We start from the raw sequence: 21,199 nt of genomic DNA on the forward strand, positions 1-21,199 counted from the left end.
TTCTGTGATTGATGATAACTTGTTGCAGGCCCTTATTGAAGTGTACTGTGCTAACCGAGGGGGCTGAAGCGGAGAGCTTCTCCCCACTTACCAGCTTGGCTGTCAGGAAATGGCTATAGGAGGGCAAAGGAGTGGGAGGCGTAACGATCAGGTGTCCAAAAGACTACACGGGTTTAAACAGACAACACATTTAATAAACAGATGAGAAATTATACATAAAGATAATAAATATAACACTCGCGTATCAAGATATAAATAGGTATTCTAAAATCTAACCTAATGCTAAAGTTCGAGAGAGACCTCACGTTGGAGAGAGATAATTATGACAAGAATTTACCTCGAAGGCAACGTTCTCATATTATAGGGCGTTGATAACACACTCTGTGATCGTCGTCTTCTATTCCGAGGTGTCCTTTGAAGGCTATGTGGAGCGATGTCCTTCTCAGGTCATGCGGCTATGTCCCGATGCGGTGTATGCTCCGTCGCTCCTAATCTGTAGAGAGTTCTTCCTGGTGAAGTTCTCTCGGAGGTTTCTTCTGTTAACCTCTTCAAGGAGTATTTCCGTCGTATGTGAAGAGAATAGAAAAATATTCAAAGTTTTTACCTTGTTATGGAGCGGCGATTATGAGCTGCTTAGATCCTGAGAGAGCTGGAAGATCCTGCGTCGATGTTTCTTCCCCGATGATCGCTCCTGAGGTGTCAGATCGTTCCCCTTTTATACCCTTTAGCGTGGGAAAAACCTGGGAATTTGTTGACGTCTTTTGACAGTTCTCCCTGATTTATGACAGTCTCCTGCAACTTATCTCCTTATACAGTCATTCTTTTCGTCCGGTCGCTCGGACGTATGGGGGTCACGTGACATTGTGGTCCCTCGTCGATGACCTTCGGACAATGAAAGTCACCCTCGCTAATTATGCAGTTAGTGTGAAAATAAAAACAGTGTCCGTATTCTCACAGTACTGATACAAAACAACTTGAGAGGTTGCAGAAGAACTAAATATTAACCATTTATCAGTAGTATAACATTTGCAACAAATTGGAAGAAAAAGAAAGCTTAACAAATGAATGTTGTATGAGCTGAATAAAAACTAGAAAATTCCTCATTATAAAGTCTGGTCTTCACTTGCAAAAACAACTCATTTCTTGATTTCATTATGACATGATGAAAAGTGGATTCTACACAGCAGTTGATGGCATTCTGCAGAGTAGCTGGACTGAGATTTGATGTCAACACATTTTTCCAAACCAAAGCTGCATCAAAAGAATGTTATTGTTACAGGTTATAGTGGAATCTACAACTTGAATCCTGAAACCATCACAGCAGAGAAGTACTGCCAGAAAATTAATATGCTGCAATGTTTATGTCTAATAATTGATCAGTCAAAAAGGACCAATTGGTCTCCATTAAAATACATGACTGTTTATCTTGCAAATGACTGCAGAAATTGAATGAACTGGGCTATGAAACTCTAACTCACCCAAATTACTCATCAGACCTTTCTCTGGCTGACTACTACTTTTTCAAGCATCTTGATAACTTCCTGTGAGAGATTTTCAATAATCAAGCAGAAATCAAAATACCTTCTGAAAAATTGATATTATGACTTCAGAATTCTATGCTACTGAAATAAGCAGACTTCGTCCTTAATAGCAAAAATTTATAGATTCTAATAACTCTTACTTCAATTAATAAATTTTATTTATTTAATTTAATTTAATATTAAATTAAATTTTAAGCTGAGATATATTGCTTTAATGTTGGTAAAAAAATAATATTTTTATTTCAATCGTTCAATGTTTTGTTCTTATTTTTTGTACTTTCCAACATGGAACTATTCGACATTGATGCACAGAACAATTTTGTTACACAATTTAGAGACTTTCTCAAAATGATATAAGGTATCTTCACTTTCACAAAATGCATTTTGGATCTGAAATCCATCTACAGGTTTAACAGTTTTTTTTTTTTTTTTTTTTGAGTAAAGTACTTTTTAAGTTAAATAATACATTACATAAAAACCATGACATTTTATAGAAATCACAATCTAAACATGTTTTATATAAAAAAAATTATATTTTAACCTCTATTATACCCGTAATGTGATTCACCATTTGATGAATCTTATTTGCATATTGATTACATATAGTTGCCAAGTCTATGGGATGGAGCTATAATAATTACTTTAAAAATCAATCCTAAATATTCAGTTAAAATTACCATAATTAAAGTAATAGAATTCTACCAGCCTAATGCCAACTGTAGAGTTCTTGTAACATATCAATTACTCTATTGCCATCTGGCTTCTACTTTCTTTTTTAATATTTTGTTAAGATTTAATCTGCAATTATTTAATAAACATTTCTTATATCTAATCATTCAACACACTATTATTATTATTTGTTAAAGATCTCTACTTACATTATTTTTTCAGCTGGTGTTCCTCCATTCACATTACATCACCATCAATCAGTGCTTAAATTCACAACACTTTTGTGATAGCATATTGCATGTTTCACATGACCTTTTTTATTATAATAAGTTTTGTCAACCTTTTACACTAAACAGTATTTTTATTTAAATTACTTATTGGTTTAGTTATAAAGTAACTTTCTGTAAATTTTCAACAATAATTATTATTCTCATGACTTAAAATAGTTATATTGCTTCTATCAGTTTTACAATTATTAGTATATTACAGGGGTGGCCAACCTGCGGCTCTTTGAAGGATTATTTGTGGCTCTCGATAAATGTACCTGAGTTCCCTTTTCATTTTTGTGTTATTATATTTTAAAAATTATTATTGTTCCGTATGTGTTTCAAAATGTCTTTTAAATTACTAACAACAAATATGAAAGACTAAGTGCAACGTTGTAACAAATTTCATTTCCGTCCAAGTTAAGAATGATATGACTCATCGAAAACTGCGCGAACGAACATAAACAGTGGCGTAATCGTCCGTTATCGACCGACTCCAGACCGATTTTGAATTTGTAAACTGTCATTGCAACGGACAGTTGACATTGTGCTCTGGAGGAAACAATTTGTATCACTCTTGCTACGGATATAATTCATAATCTGGAATTTTTTGCATACCTTTTTAATACGTATTTAATTGCGGCTCACGAAAAATTTCAAATTTTGAAAAATGGCTCGGACTATCAAGGAGCTTGGCCACCCTGGGTATATTAAAAGTAATCATAAAAAATCTGATAGTAATCTTATAATATATTTTAGATCTGCTAGAAGTTTCTTTAATCAAGTTTTTACTTTGTTCCATTTCTCCAATATAAAAATTAGTATTGCAATATGTGCAAAGTATTAAGTAAACTGTTCCTACAGAATTTTCTACATATGCAGTGGGTGATCGTTTAACGAACATAATTCATTCCAAGACTGTGTTCGTTATCCAAATTGTTCATTAACCAATTATCAATTTACCATAAATTTTTATGGGAATTTGATTAATCCATTCTGGAGACCCAAAAACATAAAAAATTATATACTTTCTTACTATGTTTATTCATATGTAATAATAAAAATACATATATACACAATCTTGCATTTTTATCAGTCATGTTGTTTTTCTGTTTGTTGGGTGTTAAAGAATCTGTCCAATGTCGATTGCTTTCCTCTCTTCTTCAGGATTTTTTAGAAGTAATTAATAGCACCCTCGTACACACTCGTTGAACCTTTATTCCCAGTACTGCTTAGATTTCAGAACAAACGTTTTCGGCCTCACCCAAGGTCTGCTTCAGGTTAAATGAAAACTGGATTCTGAACTTAGAACTGTTTTTGAAACACTTTTCAACGTTGAGTTTTAAAATAAATAAAATAAATTTGAAGATATGCACATGCTATGGAGCATCGTCTCTTTCTTGCTCTTTGCATGAGTAGCACCAGGCATATGAAAGCGCACTGCCATCTAAGCAGTATCAGGGATAAAGGTTCAACAAATGTGAACAAGGGTGATCTTAACACTGGTAAACAGAGTAAAAGATATTGTAATTAATATCATTGTCCTCATAGAGATCCCAAACCTATTAATTTCAACCTGATTTTGATGCCATTCTAAGACTGTTGTTCTGACATCCTCTCACTTCTTCAAAAGATCTTTAATAGCAGATGGTGGCATTGATCCTCTTTTTCAGAAGAAAATATATGTTTCTTGGTATTGTTCAATTAAGAGTTCTTGGTGTTTTGTCGTCAGATCAATTTCAGGTTCCATTATGAGCTCTTCAATGTTCTTTATTTCGCAGGTGTGATTTTCGTTACTCCTTTAGCTGTTTGAATCTTCTTGATTATACTATATCTTTCTTAGATAAAATTGAAAAGCCTACTGTAGACCTTTTCAAGCCATACTGCCCAGCAACATCAGATATCTTCTGCCCACTTTCTATTTTTGCTATTATACTCTTACCTTTCAAAAATAAAAAAACTGACACAAAACTTAATGAGTGCCCGCCTGACAGTCCCATGAATACTATAAAAAAGTTCTTTCTGTCAGAAAAATAAAAGGCTGAAATTACAACGGAGAATTTCAAAGTTTAGAGAAATACTATCTGATCAGTATGTACCGGGTTGAGCGTTGATGTTGACATCTCCCGTGCTCCAAAAAGTTTCAAATTGTTGCCTGAAGACAAGAGAAGACCAATAAGTATTCATTATTTTACGTCGCTGCTTATAGCATTTGTTCTGTGAGGTGTTCGTTGTTCGAACATAAAAATCTTTCACGAAATTGTTTGTTATCCAATTTGTTTGTAGTCTGAACTGTTCGTTAACTGATCACCCACTGTATTTCATTTTTTGTTTTTCCATGTGTCATTCTATTTTTATTTTATCTTGAATAAAATCTAAGATGATACATTTCTTTACCAATCTGTAATATTTCATATACATCCTTAATACAAGATAATTTTATGTATTTAGTATCAACTAGCTTTTCTATTTTTTCTTTATTAATTTTCCTTTTTTTTTTCTTTTTATGTTTTCCAATTATTGGTTCAGCAATGTTTACATTCATTTTATGTACTGATTTATTTTGGATTGTTTTTGTTACATCTTGTTGTTTTCAGTTTTTTTTAAACTTGTTTTAAATATAAATATTTTCCTTTTTATAAATATTGGAACTCAAGGAAAAATTAATCACTTTTTTGCATTACATGGTTTTTCAAATTTACTATATTCTAAGCTTTTTTTTTTTTTTTTTTATTTTAACATTTAGATATGGCAATTTCTGATCATTTTCTACTTCATTGCCAAACTTTAATTCTGCACGTACATTGTTTACAATTTCCATGATATTATATATTTATATTTGTTTTAGTTATAACATAAATTATACCAGTGGTTCCCAATTACTTTTTCCTGTGTACCACTTCAAGAAAGAGCTCAAACTCGCATACCCCTTATAGCAGAAATTCATATTAATCCATACTAATATTATAAATTCGAAGGTAATTCTGTCTGTCTGTCATCTTTTCATGTCTAAATCGCCGAACAGGTTTTAATAAAATATGGCACGGAGATAGCTTACACGTTGGAGATGGACATAGGCTACATTTTACTGCGAGAAAATATCTTACTCCCACGAGAAAATTCGATATAATGCGGGTGAAGCCATGGATAGACAGCTAGTGATAAATAAAATAAGTTTGTTTTTACATTTATTACCTACATTTATTACCTTTAAAACACAATTCTAATAATAATGAAAATAACATAAGGTTATTTAATTTTAATGCGACAAATGTGCACGATTTTCTTTGCACAACTTTGTAAAATCTGGTTGCTTTTTGATTAGCTTCAGTCTCAAGTCATCTTCGACGATGTTTAGTTTTCAGGTTTGTCATGGTTGAAAATCCGCTCTGGCAGAGGTATGCTGTGCAAAATGGCAGTAAATATTTTATTGCCGCTTCGCTGACATGATGATAATGATAATTGTACAATTGTACAATTTTTGTTTCTTACGTAAGAATTTCATTTAGGTATCGTCACAAATGCATTTTTTTAATGAAATTTCGAGAATATTTTTAGTTATAAATAAATGAATTTGCGCATTTGACATTGTGTTGTAAACTTCCAAATTTTTTATGGTCCACCCATTACACAGGTCTGCAAGTAAAAAACTGCATAGGATTTTTATACATTTTCTTACAGATTTCAACTTGGTAAAAACGAAAAAAATACCAAAAAAATTCTGTCTCGTCAATTTTTTTGTTACACTCAAGTTTTTGTTTGTATTTAGCGTAAAATTCCTAGTTAACTTAAAATTTACTATTTTTTTATTTAAAAAATAGCCTTAAAACGAAGACTTCTCACATTAATTCTATCAATTAAAGCTGGACTTGGTAATAAATAAATAAAAATGTTAATGGTTGAAGAGAGTAGTGGTAGGGAGAGGTGGGTTAAGTACTTTTAGCATTAGAAGGAAGGTTGCATGATCGTATAGAGAAGGTAGAGATCGTATAGAGGTTAAAAGTTGATAGAGAGTAATATTATTGGTGAGGTTGAGCATGTTTTGACATGTTATCCAAAATACTAGGAATAAATATAAACAACCTGCTGTTGGATTAGATCAGGTTTCAACAAGCTAAATAAGTTCAGTATCTTGCTGGCCATCTAATGCCACACTCAGTTTATATCTAGCATTCGAACGCTACTGCGCTTGTATTTTTATTTCTGGAATATGGCTCGCAGAGGTTGTGTAATTTCTCCCGACAGCTTCTGTTATGTTTTTGGTGAATACACAGTGAAAAATCAACAAAGAAACATAAGTGAGTTTGTGAAGAAAGTTTAATTTGCATATTTCAAATTGAAACTTGGAGATCGAGACAAAGCAGATTTCTGGAAACAATAGGAGAAAAAGAAGCGTGGGACTCTTTGAAAAATGTAGTGCATAAGTTTTTGGGGAATACTAAGGACCCTGACTACAAAACCATTGTACAATGCATGCTGGCAGCAGCGTATGAAGCTCAAGGATTCAAGATGAGCTTAAAAGTTCATTTCTTACATTTCCATATTGACTATTTTCCCGAAAACTTTGGAGCCTACAATGAAGAACATTGTGAAAGATTTCACCAGGATGTTCGTGATATCGAGAGACGTTACCAAGGAAAATGCGATGTCAATATGTTAGCTGACTACTGTTAGATGCTCAATCGAGAAACCAGAGAAGGAAATTGGAAACGAGTTTGGAGGAGCATCAAAAAGAAGAAAAGGTTTCATAAGAAATAAGAGTAGACCTAAAATTGTGTATAAATATCAGAAACAATTTTTTGATTAGTTGTAAGAAAATATAATATATTTAGTTCATTGTAATAAATAAGAATTTTTATTAAATATTTGTTTTTATTTTGCAAAAAACCTTTACGTGATGGGATGTAACGGAAGTTATTTTTAGAATCTGTGATCTTTAAAACATATAATTCAGCAAAAATATTCCATGCAGCTGGAAAAATTTTTTTTTGCAGACCTGTGTTATTTTTTTGATTGCTTCATCTCATGCATTTAAATTTTAAATCGACCGATTTTAGATTGCCGCGCGTACCCCTTCACGCAATTTCGAGTACCCCCAGGGGTATGCGTACCACTAATTGGGAACCACTGATCTACATAATGCATATACTTAATTATTTCAGTGAATTCTGCTATTAATATTTCTTTATCTTTAGTTACTGTTACTAACTCTATTTTTGAAACAGTTATTGTTTGCATAATTATTTTTGTTGTTTGTGTAAAAAGTTTTCATTAGATTTAAAGTAATTGCTATGCTGTGTCAGATCTATGAGGGAGAGTCAAAAAGGAAGTTTCAATTGGCAAGAACTTTTTGTTGATAATTAGTATTTATTAGATCTGGTAGCAAGCTTGATAATACAGTAGAGTGTCATTTATCCAAAAGCCGGTCAACGGAAACGTCGTTTAACCGAAAGCGTTCCAGTTGGCAAATTTAAATTTTCGCTAGTGCTGTGGCACTGCAATCTTTGGCTATATCTTGGGCTACTCCAATATTTTTTTGTTGGTGTGTGTTTTAGCTGGCAACACTTGCACTTTTGTGTGGTGTTTTTCTGAGTACTCTGTGTTGTGCTGAATCAAACGTTTTTGATACTAGATCAACTTCTAAAGTATAATTTTTTTTGTTTTTATATTTTTCAATATATTTATTTTGTTTGTACAAAATAAAGAAATAATTTTTAATGATACAATAGCCACAATTGTTATAAAAATTTACATTAGGCTTAACATTGACAAAAATTCAACGCAAGGAGACATGCAACGGAGAAAAATTTCAATATGGGATAGGTTAATATATTTTTTCGTACATAATCAGTTATCCGAACAACCCCAGTTCCCAATTGATTCGGATTTGTACTTCCAGCTATAACATGTAGCAGATTTTCGACTTGGCTGTAAAGGTTAATCAGTTTTCAGTCATGAAAAATGATGTGTCATTTGGATGTAGTGCCTAAATTAGAAGTTTGTGAAGAAACTCATTTCTTATGGCCAAAAAGGTATAAATCCACTGAAATTCAATGCCAGCTGAGGGAAGTGTGTGGTGAGAAAGCTTCTGCATGAAAATGCCACACCTCATTCAGCAAGCGTCACAAGGACTTATTGGAAAATTTCAGATGGACTGTATGGGAACATTCTCCCTACAGTCCAGACCTTGCACCTTGTGATTTCCATGGAAAAAGAACCTTTTGAATTGCTGATATGATTTCAATGAAGACATCACAGATGGGTCATGAGAATGGTTATCACATATTGGATGGGAATACTTCTAAGAAGGAATAGAAAAACTCTTGCCATGCTACAACAAATGTTTAAATAAACTTGGTGATTATGTTGAAAATTAGCACTTTGATTGTACATTCATACAAATAAAAAATTTTTTACCTGTATATTTCATACTTTTATTTTTGGTACAACTTACTTTTTGACTCACCTTTGTACTAAATCTAAAATCCATTCTTCAACTTCAAATTTTTTAAAATGCACTCATCAATATTCCAACCAATGGTTGGGTACATATTAATGTCCAAACTAGTCATTCTACAATTTTTATTAATTTTGACTTATTTTAACTTAAGTATAAACTCATCTGTGTTTTTAATAGAATGTATTAAATTTTCATATTCTACTAACTTATATTTTAAAAATAATTCTAAATTATATACAGTAGAGCGTCGATTTTCCGAAAGTCAATCATCCGAAACGTCAATCATCCGAAAGAATTCCAGTCGGCAAATTTAAATTTTCTCCAGTGCTGTGCGCTTCAATCTTTGGCTGTCTTGGGCTACTCAAATATTTCACGTTTTTGATACTAAATTAACATCTGGAGTATAATTTTTTATTATTTTTATATTTTTCAATATATTTATTTTGTTTGTACAAAATAAAAAAATAATTTTTAACAGTACAATAGTCTTCGTTAGGCTTAACATCAAAGAAAATTCAACGCGAAGGGACACGCAGTGGAGAAAAATTTCAACATCGGATACGTTAAACTATTTTTTCGAACGTAAATCAGTTATCCGAAATATCAGTTATCCGGACAACCCCAGTCCCCAATTGATTCGGAAATCGACACTCTACTGTATTATAGTGAACCTAAAGAAAACATGAGGAATTTCATATTCAAAATGCATTTTGCATTTTGTGACACTGAAGGTGCCTTTTAGTATCATTTCAAGAGAGTGTCTAAATGGTTTTAATAAAATTTCTCTGAGAGTCAACATAAAATAGCTTTTCTGTTGGAAAGCAAAAGAAATTATTTATTGTAACATTGTCACAATGCTGGGCTGCAAGTTTTTATCATATTTTTTAATTTATTTATTTTGAAATAAATGATCTCCACCTCATATTAGTAATGACTTGCCCCTGTACATCATACTCTTCCTTTAACAATAGAGTGGTGCCAGTCATCTATGTAACACCTTTTAGGGGAAAATTTTTGAATTGAAATAACATGACTTCTGGTTTGCATCAGAAGTTCTTATATAGTAATATCCTGCCCCTAAGATTTTCATATCTGGTCTCTGATTTCATCTGTCTAACTCCGTTCTCAAGATTAAGGAAAGACAGGTGGATGGGCAACTGTGGGAATTTATAGGTCTATGATTTTTTCAATTGCAGCCAAATTAAGAATAAAATGTTTAACTATTGAGATAAATTGTGGAAAACAGTGGAAATACTCTGCAGAGCAATAGAATATTAAACTATTATAGCAAGAATAATCATTTCGACAAAGAAATCATTGTCATTAAATGTAAAGCAAGCTTTGTTTTTAATGTTCAAGTATAGCAGGTTTTCAGAAGACAAGCCAGCAGAATTTTATGAATATTTTGCTAATAGTTTGAAGATGAAAACTACAAACTGAAAATGAAGGAAACATTGTTCAACTTTATTATTTTATTTCTTGGGTTCCAGTTGTCATCTGAATGCACGTTTTTTTCGCAAACAAAAAATTCTAACAAAGATAAAATTTCTCTAATTATGTATTTTAGCTGTTGAAATGTATCTAGAGATTGACACAGAAATATGCATTTTACAGGAATGATGCATAATGATATGTTGAGCCTGCTGTTTGCTGCACTGAAGTACTTATTGTATAATTCGGGATTAGTATGCCCATTTCATGATTCAACAATATAAAGAAAATCTGTTTTAACATTGCAGAACAAACTTTATCTGAATGAAATTTTTGTTAGAAAAGTGGAAAATTTACCTGAAGCTTCTTGTTAATGTCATTACATGAAAGAAAAGAACCAATACTAGTTTGGACTTTAGAGGCAAATATACCATTGGGTTCTTCAAATACAGAAAAACATAAATTACATTATCTGGTCATATTAGCCCTATTTTTAGATCTATTTAATATTTAATTTATTCACACTAAAGATGCTCCAAAGTAAAGGTGAAAATGTTTCATAATATGCATTTTTAGATTGCTAATATAAGCAGTTTTGCATTTTGATTTATTGCAATTTATTATATCACTTTATAATAAAAAATAATTACTACTAATTTTTTCTGATTATAATATAATATCGATTGTTAAAGAAATTTTGGTTGTAAAAAATAAAAGTCTAGAGCAGTTATCTTGTTCTGTATTTAGATAAATTTTTGTAATAATGTATTAACAAAAGTTTTTTGAATTTAACATAAACTGGACTCACTTGAACTCTTAACTACTGCATAATATGATTAAAACTTATAATCAAATGTTTTCTTAACCCCTTCTGAGTTCATCCTCCAACCCAGAAGGGGTTAAGAAAATGTTTGCTTATACGTTTTAATCGTATTATGCAGCAGTTAAAGGTTCAAGTGAGTCAGTTTATGTGATGTACAGTACATCCCATTGTTTTGTCCTGATTTGTTTTTTGAATTATTTTTATTTTATAAAACTACTCTAAATGAATAAAGATATTAAAAAACTTATAAAAAGAGATGTTTTTTTATAAAATAATAAAGATGCCAGTTTTATTTTATTTCATAAAAAACATCTCGTAACTAGCAATAGAATGATTAAAGAACTGCAATTTATTTTCATAATTGTATGATATGGAAATATAGCTAAATCTTTTCTCTTTCTTTAATTAATTTATTTAATTATAAATGAATTAGTGAGTTTGTAATTTTCTCTGAACAGCTTAGATCAATAACCAGTAGGAAATATTCTTTTTTCTTCTGGTGTTCTGGGAAATAGGAAATATTTTTTGATTGTGATAGATACTTTACAGAACCTTGTATTTTTATAAAAAGCAATTTCATATATATGAGGATATCCCTTCCTTAACATCATCTCACTTAAAAATTTTTTGATATAATATCTTTTAGTTTTTATTACCCAAACTTCATGGAACATACCCGTATTTCTCAATGTTTCTTGATCAGTCTTTATATAAGAAAAATCTTTACAATAAGACCCCGCATTAAGTGGGGTCTTATTGTATAGATATGTTCGTAGACAACAAAGCCCTAAATGAAATAGTGTTAAATGAGGTCATTTTAACAGAGTAAATAGGAATAAGGGAATGCGTGACTAAAAATAAACAAATTTTACTTTAATTTTAAGTTATTTTTATATTAATTTGTATAATAATATATGTTAAATAACACACAAACATATACACACAGAAATGTAAAATTCATTTTTTGTGATGAAAGTCCTGGTTCTTCTGAAATTCTTGTTTTTTTGCAATAAAGTCATGAAGTTTCGTTTGTTGCTTTTTTCTTTCCTTAAGCAAACATCAGTAGCAGAAGATCACATCCAAAATGATTAGTTTTGCTTTTGCACTCCTTTTAAAATCTGGATCATTTGTTACAATTTGATCAACAACTTTGGTTATCTTTACCAAACTTTTACTAAGGAAATCTGTAGAAAAATTTTTTGGGTTCTTTGTTTTCAGAATATCTATTTTCCAGTTTTATATGAATTCCTTGTTCACCAGTTCTTGAAGGTTGTCGTTGGTAAGACTCTCACCAGAAACTTGCAGTAACTCCTCAATATCCTGCTCGTCTACATTTCCTAGTCCTGCTGTATCGATTAGGTTGAGTTTGGTCAACCTAACAATACAGCAATAGGCTCTTCTCATTGAAAATTCTTGGATAACTTCAGCCATAACTTCTTCCATACTTCATTGTGCATTTATCAGTTAATTTTTTCCAAGTGAAGCTGATATTTCCTATTGGCATCCATGATGTTATATTTTTCCAAAATTGCACCAAACAAACATAGATTTACAGAAAGTACACCTTTTTGACACTTTTTTCTGATTGGTTTGTGTTAGTAAATAATCGTATTACAGTACATATGAATCAACGAAATAATGTGATAATTTAAATCAGCATAAATTTTGAGCTTTTTTTAGGCTTAGAGCAGACTGTGTTATATTGAATTAGCAGTAAACTTGGCTTCATAAGTGGGGTCTTACTGTATTTATATTCCTGCGGCCGGATGGCCGAGCGGTCAAGGTGGCAGCCTACCGCTCTGGGGGACCCGGGTTCGAATCCGAACGGATCGAAAAATCCCCAGGCATTTTTCGGGGGGTGGTCCGTTCGGATACGCCGGACCCCGTCCCTCACCACCCGGCAGCCCCATTGTGGGCCTGGCCGAACCCATAATGGGCTTGCAAAAAGAGGCCCTCTTAGTGCCCACAGGGCGGAAAGAGTTAAAAAAAAAGGGGGGGTCGACTGTATTTATATTCCAAAACTTCAATATAGCATCATTTACTAAACAATATGTGGAGAAAGTTTTGAGTTACATTCTAAATACAATTGATTAGAATAATGGTGCACAAACTAAGGTTCCCGGGCCAAAACCAGCCTGCAAACATATTTGACACATTACTCTTAAATTCTTTAACTCCATTGTAACTGGATAAGCACAAAATATTGTGTTAAAAACCCAAACTCCAGCAAATTTCAAATAAAATTTAAGATTACTGAAAATGTTTGTTGGTCTTAATCTTAAATTATAATCATAAGGCCTGCTTTTTTATATGTAGTGTATACTAAATATTTGAAGCTTGCCTGCTTGACTTATTTGACCTGACATTCAAAATGTTTAGGCATTATTGGATTAGAATTGTGTGCAAATGTTTTGAAAAATGCCCTGAGTGCCAAGAAATTGAATGAGAGTCTTAAATACAGTTTGTGCTGGAAGAGGAATTATAATGTCATTATATGATTACTATCTGAGTATTCAAAGTCCTGACTTCACCCATCTACTTGGTCATGGGACACTGTAATATCTCTCCTTTCATTGTCTTCTTTCTTCAAGCACCAGCTGAAAAGTGACCTACCTTTGCTTTGTATACCTTCAGATAACCTTGCATACAATATGTTTGTAAAGTCTAAGACGTGGCCCTCATCTCCAAGAAAGAAAAATTAAGAAGATTAAAAAAGCTTAGAAGTTGGAAAGAACAAGTAAAATTGTAAGGAGGACAAAAGCTTACAATATGGCATACAGTCACACGAGTTTTAATCTTGTGAGTTTAAAAGTATAGTATATTACAAAAATAAAAATTTCTTTTGGTATAAATTAACAGTGCATATTATACTTATGAAAGTTTGAGATACATCTCAATTGCATCTCAACTATACTATGAAGAATGTATAGTAGTATAGTTTAGCTATATTACAAGGGCTGAAGAGAGATGGAAAGTGTGGTAACCATCACAATTTAAAGTGGTTTGTGATGGTCCCCAACAGGACTTCATTTAAACAAGATCTTGCTCTCAATTTGGTGGAACTGGAAGAGAGTTGTATTCTACAAGTTGCTTTCAAAGAACAGAACAATTAATTCAGATGTGTACTGTGCCAGCTGGATAAATTGAATACAGCTATCCATGAGAAGCATTCATAATTGATAAATTGCAAGTGTGTTATCTTCCATCACATCTTCATTTATCTTTGCAAATACATCAAAAATTATTGGAGTTGGCCTGGGAGGTCTTATCTCATTTTCCATATTCACTAAATATTGCATCCTCTGATTACTATCTGCTTTGCTCTCTTCAGAATTTCTTAAATGGACAGCACTTTTTCTGAGGAAGGCATGAAAGGTTCTTCAGTTTTTTTTTTTTTCCCATGAAAGACAGGAAGTTCTTTGAGCAAAAGATTACAAATGAAAACAAACTATAAATTATTGAATAAAGTTACTGCTTTCTCTGAAAAAATTCTTTTAAATGTTAAAAAATTGTACAGTCTTATTGGCCTATGTTTTAACTTTTATTAAATAAATTTAAATATTACAAAAAGTTACTTGCCCAATAATGTTATTTTTGCAACTCTTACTATTTATAAAATAAAATAATGGGTGGCCTTCTTCCAGAAGTTGAATGTTTGAATTTTCAAGTGCTTAATAAACTAATGTCTTAATCATCATTCATCAGAGTATTCTTAATGTACAAACACTATGCAAAGTATAATATTTAAAAAGTTAACAACTTATAATTTAAAAAATAATTCCTAAAAGTCAACAATTAAAGCCAAACAATCACAGGATTACATCTGGCTACTTTTCCATAGTTACATTTAATTAATTCAGAATATTATAAATTATTTAATAAATATTAATTTAATTATAATTACTAAATTTAATAAGAGATGGTGCCTCTTGTGACAAATTATTCAGTAATTAATTCAACATTTAACTTACTAAATCCATTAGAGCAGCGGTTTCCAACCTTTTTATCGCCACGGACCGGTCAACGTTTGATANTATTTTTTTACCTCTCTTGAAAAATTTGTTTTTTTGGCATTGCATGCCTTATATATTATAATATGCCAAACAACTGCCAGATTAAATCAGGCTACTTCTCCATGATTACTTTAAATTATTTAATAAATATTAATTTAATTATAATTACTAAATTTAATAAGAGATGGTGCCTCTTGTGACAAATTATTCTGTAATTAATTCAACATTTAACTTACTAAATCCATTAGAGCAGCGGTCCCCAACCTTTTTATCGCCACGGACCGGTCAACGTTTGATAACTTTACCACGGCCCACTGAGGGGGGATGTAATTAATTCAACATTTAACTTACTAAATCCATTAGAGCAGCGGTTTCCAACCTTTTTATCGCCACGGACCGGTCAACGTTTGATAACTTTACCACGGCCCACTGAGGGGGGACGTTGATTGTTCATATTTTAGATTGATTTAATTTAATAATTTTAATTTAACTGTGTTTAAACATGCCTTCAAAATAAAATACAGTTACACCAAAAAATGAATATAATGTGATTTAATGTTTTAACTCACTAGAATGCTAAATCAATGAGAACCCTGAGCTTGTTTCTTTGCAACGAGACAGTTCCATCTGGGGGTAATAGGAGACAATGACACCCAAAGTGTGTTTCTTATGCCCAGTTTATTCCATTGTTCCGTCATCTATTAAAAGTCGCACAAACCTGAGACAAATACACCATAGTAAATAAAATGGAAATAATTTAATGTTCCTTGGGCGGCCCGGTACCATTTGAGGACCATGGCCCGGGGGTTGGGGACCACTGCATTAGAATACAAAGTATTTTTCTTATTTTTTTTTTATAAATTGTTGCTAATTGTTGAAACTTTTAATTCGAAGACAAGTTCAATGTTTTGAACAATCTATCTTCTAGCAATGTTTTTTCATGTTAATTTCAGATTAAACATATAATATTTCAGAAAAATTTTTCATTTTCTGCTTTTACAATGTGTAGAATTGCATTTTTTTACTTTTTTTTAATTAACTAATTTTACATTCTATTTGTAGTTGATGTCGAGCATTCTCATGTTCGTTTCCTTGGAAATCTTGTTTTAAATCTTTGGGATTGTGGGGGCCAAGAAGCGTTTATGGAAAATTACTTTGCAAGTCAACGAGATAGCATATTTAGAAATGTTGAGGTATGATTTTTAAAGTGTAAAATGATTTCAAATTTAAACATCTGAATTTTGTTTTTATAAAAGTTATTATTTTTGTTTTAATTTTATAAATAATTTTAATCAGCATTGTGTTTATTACATTTTCTTAATGACTTACTCATTCATCATGTGCAAATGAATAATTAAGTTGTAAAAACTGAAAATTTTGATCTATTTTTTGATGTTTTACATACAATTATAATTCTTAACTAAATCTTTAAAATATAAATAATATATGCAGAACATATGAGATGGTGCCTCTTGTGAATGTTTAGAATAGTTTCAATTTAAATTTTCATAAGCCAATTAAAAATTAATAATATTACCAATTAGGAATATACAGATACATACATCAATCAAATCCAATATTAAGCAAACAAACACCCACAACTGCTGGAAATGATCAGGCTAAAATTTGGATATAATGATTATAAATGAATTTGGCACTAGAATTAATTTAGTTAATCTAAATTAATTAATTAAATATTGTAATTATTAATTTTAATAAGAGATGGCACCTAACGCCTCACTCTAGTGCCAAATTAATTTCTAATTTATAATCATTATATCCAAATTTTAGCCCGATAATTTATGGCAGTTGTGGGTGTTTGTTAACCAATTAGGAATTTTTTTTAATAAAAATAATAAATTTTCACACCAAGTTATGTATTTATCTCATTTGATTATCTTAAAATTAAAAACAATCCACTAAGCCATGGGTTCCCAACCTATGGGTCGCGACCCAGAAGGGGGTCGCGACGAGTTTTCTGTGGGGTCGCCAACTTATGAAGTAAACTAAAACAAAATTTTCACTATAAAGCAATATTTATTTTTAATGNTTAAAAGTCGCACAAACCTGAGACAAATACACCATAGTAAATAAAATGGAAATAATTTAATGTTCCTTGGGCGGCCCGGTACCATTTGAGGACCATGGCCCGGGGGTTGGGGACCACTGCATTAGAATACAAAGTATTTTTCTTATTTTTTTTTTATAAATTGTTGCTAATTGTTGAAACTTTTAATTCAAAGACAAGTTCAATGTTTTGAACAATCTATCTTCTAGCAATGTTTTTTCATGTTAATTTCAGATTAAACATATAATATTTCAGAAAAATTTTTCATTTTCTGCTTTTACAATGTGTAGAATTGCATTTTTTTACTTTTTTTTAATTAACTAATTTTACATTCTATTTGTAGTTGATGTCGAGCATTCTCATGTTCGTTTCCTTGGAAATCTTGTTTTAAATCTTTGGGATTGTGGGGGCCAAGAAGCGTTTATGGAAAATTACTTTGCAAGTCAACGAGATAGCATATTTAGAAATGTTGAGGTATGATTTTTAAAGTGTAAAATGGTTTCAAATTTAAACATCTGAATTTTGTTTTTATAAAAGTTATTATTTTTGTTTTAATTTTATAAATAATTTTAATCAGCATTGTGTTTATTACATTTTCTTAATGACTTACTCATTCATCATGTGCAAATGAATAATTAAGTTGTAAAAACTGAAAATTTTGATCTATTTTTTGATGTTTTACATACAATTATAATTCTTAACTAAATCTTTAAAATATAAATAATATATGCAGAACATATGAGATGGTGCCTCTTGTGAATGTTTAGAATAGTTTCAATTTAAATTTTCATAAGCCAATTAAAAATTAATAATATTACCAATTAGGAATATACAGATACATACATCAATCAAATCCAACATTAAGCAAACAAACACCCACAACTGCTGGAAATGATCAGGCTAAAATTTGGATATAATGATTATAAATGAATTTGGCACTAGAATTAATTTAGTTAATCTAAATTAATTAATTAAATATTGTAATTAAATTTAATACGAGATGGCACCTAACACTACACTCTAGTGCCAAATTAATTTCTAATTTATAATCATTATATCCAAATTTTAGCCCGATAATTTATGGCAGTTGTGGGTGTTTGTTAACCAATTAGGAATTTTTTTTTAATAAAAATAATAAATTTTCACACCAAGTTATGTATTTATCTCATTTGATTATCTTAAAATTAAAAACAATCCACTAAGCCATGGGTTCCCAACCTATGGGTCGCGACCCAGAAGGGGGTCGCGACGAGTTTTCTGTGGGGTCGCCAACTTATGAAGTAAACTAAAACAAAATTTTCACTATAAAGCAATATTTATTTTAAATGGTGTCTTAAACTTTTAATAATTTCATATATTTTTAAAAAATTAAAATAAGTTTAATCTGGGTATGCTATTCTGTAACAGTTAGTTAAATCATGTGTTGAGAGTTTTGAGAGGAATAAATTAAATGTTGAGAATGACATGAGGTTGGCGTTAACAAAATCTCACCCGCGAATTTTGAGGCTGGTTAATAATACATGCAATTTCAACCATCTCATTAAATTAATTATTAAACATAATTTAAAATAAAATTATACTAAAAAACTAATTTCATTGTTTTTTTTAATTACCTTATTAAAAATACCTTTTTCAAATGTATCGGGGTCGCGGGTCACTTGGCTTTTATAAAAAGGGGGTCGCCACCCGAAAAAGGTTGGGAACCGTTGCACTAAGCAAAACATTAATTATAAACAAAATGTACTACACATTATTGCACTTAGTGATAATTTTCAAAAATAAGTGCAAATATTATCAGTTCATGTCTAAGAGCTTTTTCAGGCAGATTTTTGAAAAAAGATTCTTTCTAGTGTTAGTGATGATCTATTTGGTTCTGATGTATTTGATTTTCGAGCATTTCATTTTATGAATTTTTAAATGTGTGTGCATGCGTCGTTTATTATAGCATCAGGTCGTACATAGATTGCCATGCCTTTGAGATTTTTTTTTTTTTTTTTGTCTTTAAAACTAATCAAAAGCCCTGGCAGTCTGCTTTAATAAATCTCCAATGACTCCAAATCCCTAAGTTGGTTTATATGGTGGGTTTATTGTGTTAGGGTAGGTTGTTCTAGTTCCAGTTAAATCCTGTTTTCACTGGCATATATAGCAAAGGTGGCAGGTTTTTTTTTTTTATATATCTGCTTTGTGTTCAGGGAGGCATTGTTTTAGAGATCTTCTTGTAGATCTGTTGTATACAAAGTCTCTATTAAACCTGTTAGCTTTGAGTGGAATTTCATATACCCCGGTGCTGTTTCTATGTCTGCTTGATCTTTCTCATTCCTAATCAGTCTGAATGTATCAAGTTTACATCTGTAAGCAATTTTTGTATACGTTTCAAATTCTCAATATAAAGAATGCATATGGTGCTTATAGGTTATAATAATACAGTAGGGAGATGCATCTTGCTGGGGAATTTCTCTTATTGGAGTTCTATTCAGTTCATCTTTGAGTTGATTTCTCTACTTGTTTGCCATTTTATATACTAAGCCTTTATTATAGCCATGCATTTCAGCAAGTTCCACTATTTTTTATTTCCTTCTGACTGTCTTGCTCTTTGTTATGATGTGTGTGGGCCCTTCTAATAAGTGCTCTAATGACTGCTATTCTGTAGTTTTATGGGTCATTAGAATTAGCTGGGATATATATATTGGAATAGAGCTCGGTTTGTGGTATATTTTATGGTATTATATCCACTACCATTAAAGGTGATATTAATGTCTTAAAAAATGAGCTTCCTTATTAGTCATTTGTTCCAACTCAATTGTAAGACCATATGGATTGTTATTCATACAGTGTATAAATAAATCATTGATGTTTGGTTTTATTCTCCAGATGATTCATACATCATCAATGTATTTTTTATATGTTTCAATATTGGAAAGATATTTGAGGATGATCTTGGCTTCTAAGAGAGAGACTACAATTTCAGCCAAGTCACCTGATAGTGGGTTACCCATAGGTATTCATCTTTTTTGAAGGAACATTTTTCCATCCAATTGTAAGTATTTTTACATCCAATTGTAACATAGCATATGAGATAGTTCTAGTATTTGTTTATGGTTCATACAGTTCTCCACCTTTGTCATAAGCCAATCCCATAAAGTGCAAAAACAGGGCTCCAGTTTAATTGATGGAAATAGAGCCTTAAAATTTAAAACAGTGATCCAGAAGTCTTCGGATGGCGAACCGTCCCATATAGCGTCAATTAACTGCAAATTGGTAACTGCAAATAATAGCATTCTAGGTGCATAGTCAGAAGCTCATGGATCTTTTGCTCAATTTTTCTGGTGGGTGTATTGGTTTTATCTAGGATAGGTCTCAATTTCATTCCTCGTTTATGCGTTTTTGCATAAGCAAACAGCCTGGGAACTGCTGGTGAGACTTCTGTTGCATTGTCGAGCTTCAGTTCTTTTGCTGGATGGGTATGTGCGAATCTCTAATAAAATATACCACAAACCAAGCTCTATTCTAATATACTTTGCAGCTGATTCTAATGACCCATACAATTACAGAATAGTGGCCATTAAAACATTTACTAGAAGGGCCCACACACATTGTAACAAAGAGCAAGACAAGCAGAAGAAATAAAGAATAGTGGAGATTATATATATATGTTACAGTCAAAACCCGTTTTTAGTTAGAACGCGTTTTAACTAGTTTATACTGAATGTCTTTGTTAAAACCCGTTTTGTCTAGTTGAAACTAGTTTATACTGAATGTCTTTGTTAAAACCCGTTTTGTCCCGTTGAAACTAGTTTATACTGAATGTCTTTGTTAAAACCCGTTTTGTCTAGTTGAAACTAGTTTATACTGAATGTCTTTGTTAAAACCCGTTTTGTCTAGTTGAAACTAGTTTATACTGAATGTCTTTGTTAAAACCCGTTTTGTC

The 21,199-nt window shown here is 31.4% G+C and overlaps 1 protein-coding gene across 1 annotated transcript in view; it reads left to right on the forward strand.

Annotated features, from left to right (window-relative positions):
* Positions 1 to 21,199, forward strand: part of LOC111642347 (ras-related GTP-binding protein A) — a 48,150-nt gene that overhangs the window by 13,319 nt on the left and 13,632 nt on the right. Inside the window, exon 3 of the mRNA XM_023388682.1 lies at positions 16,266 to 16,396. Within this exon, the coding sequence (XP_023244450.1) occupies positions 16,266 to 16,396 (131 nt within the window). The remainder of the gene's footprint in view (positions 1 to 16,265; positions 16,397 to 21,199) is intronic.

Source organism: Centruroides sculpturatus, unplaced genomic scaffold, assembly GCF_000671375.1.
Source record: "Centruroides sculpturatus isolate CEXI.00-Female unplaced genomic scaffold, Cexi_2.0 scaffold1376, whole genome shotgun sequence".
Classification (NCBI taxonomy): Eukaryota; Metazoa; Arthropoda; class Arachnida; order Scorpiones; family Buthidae; genus Centruroides; species Centruroides sculpturatus.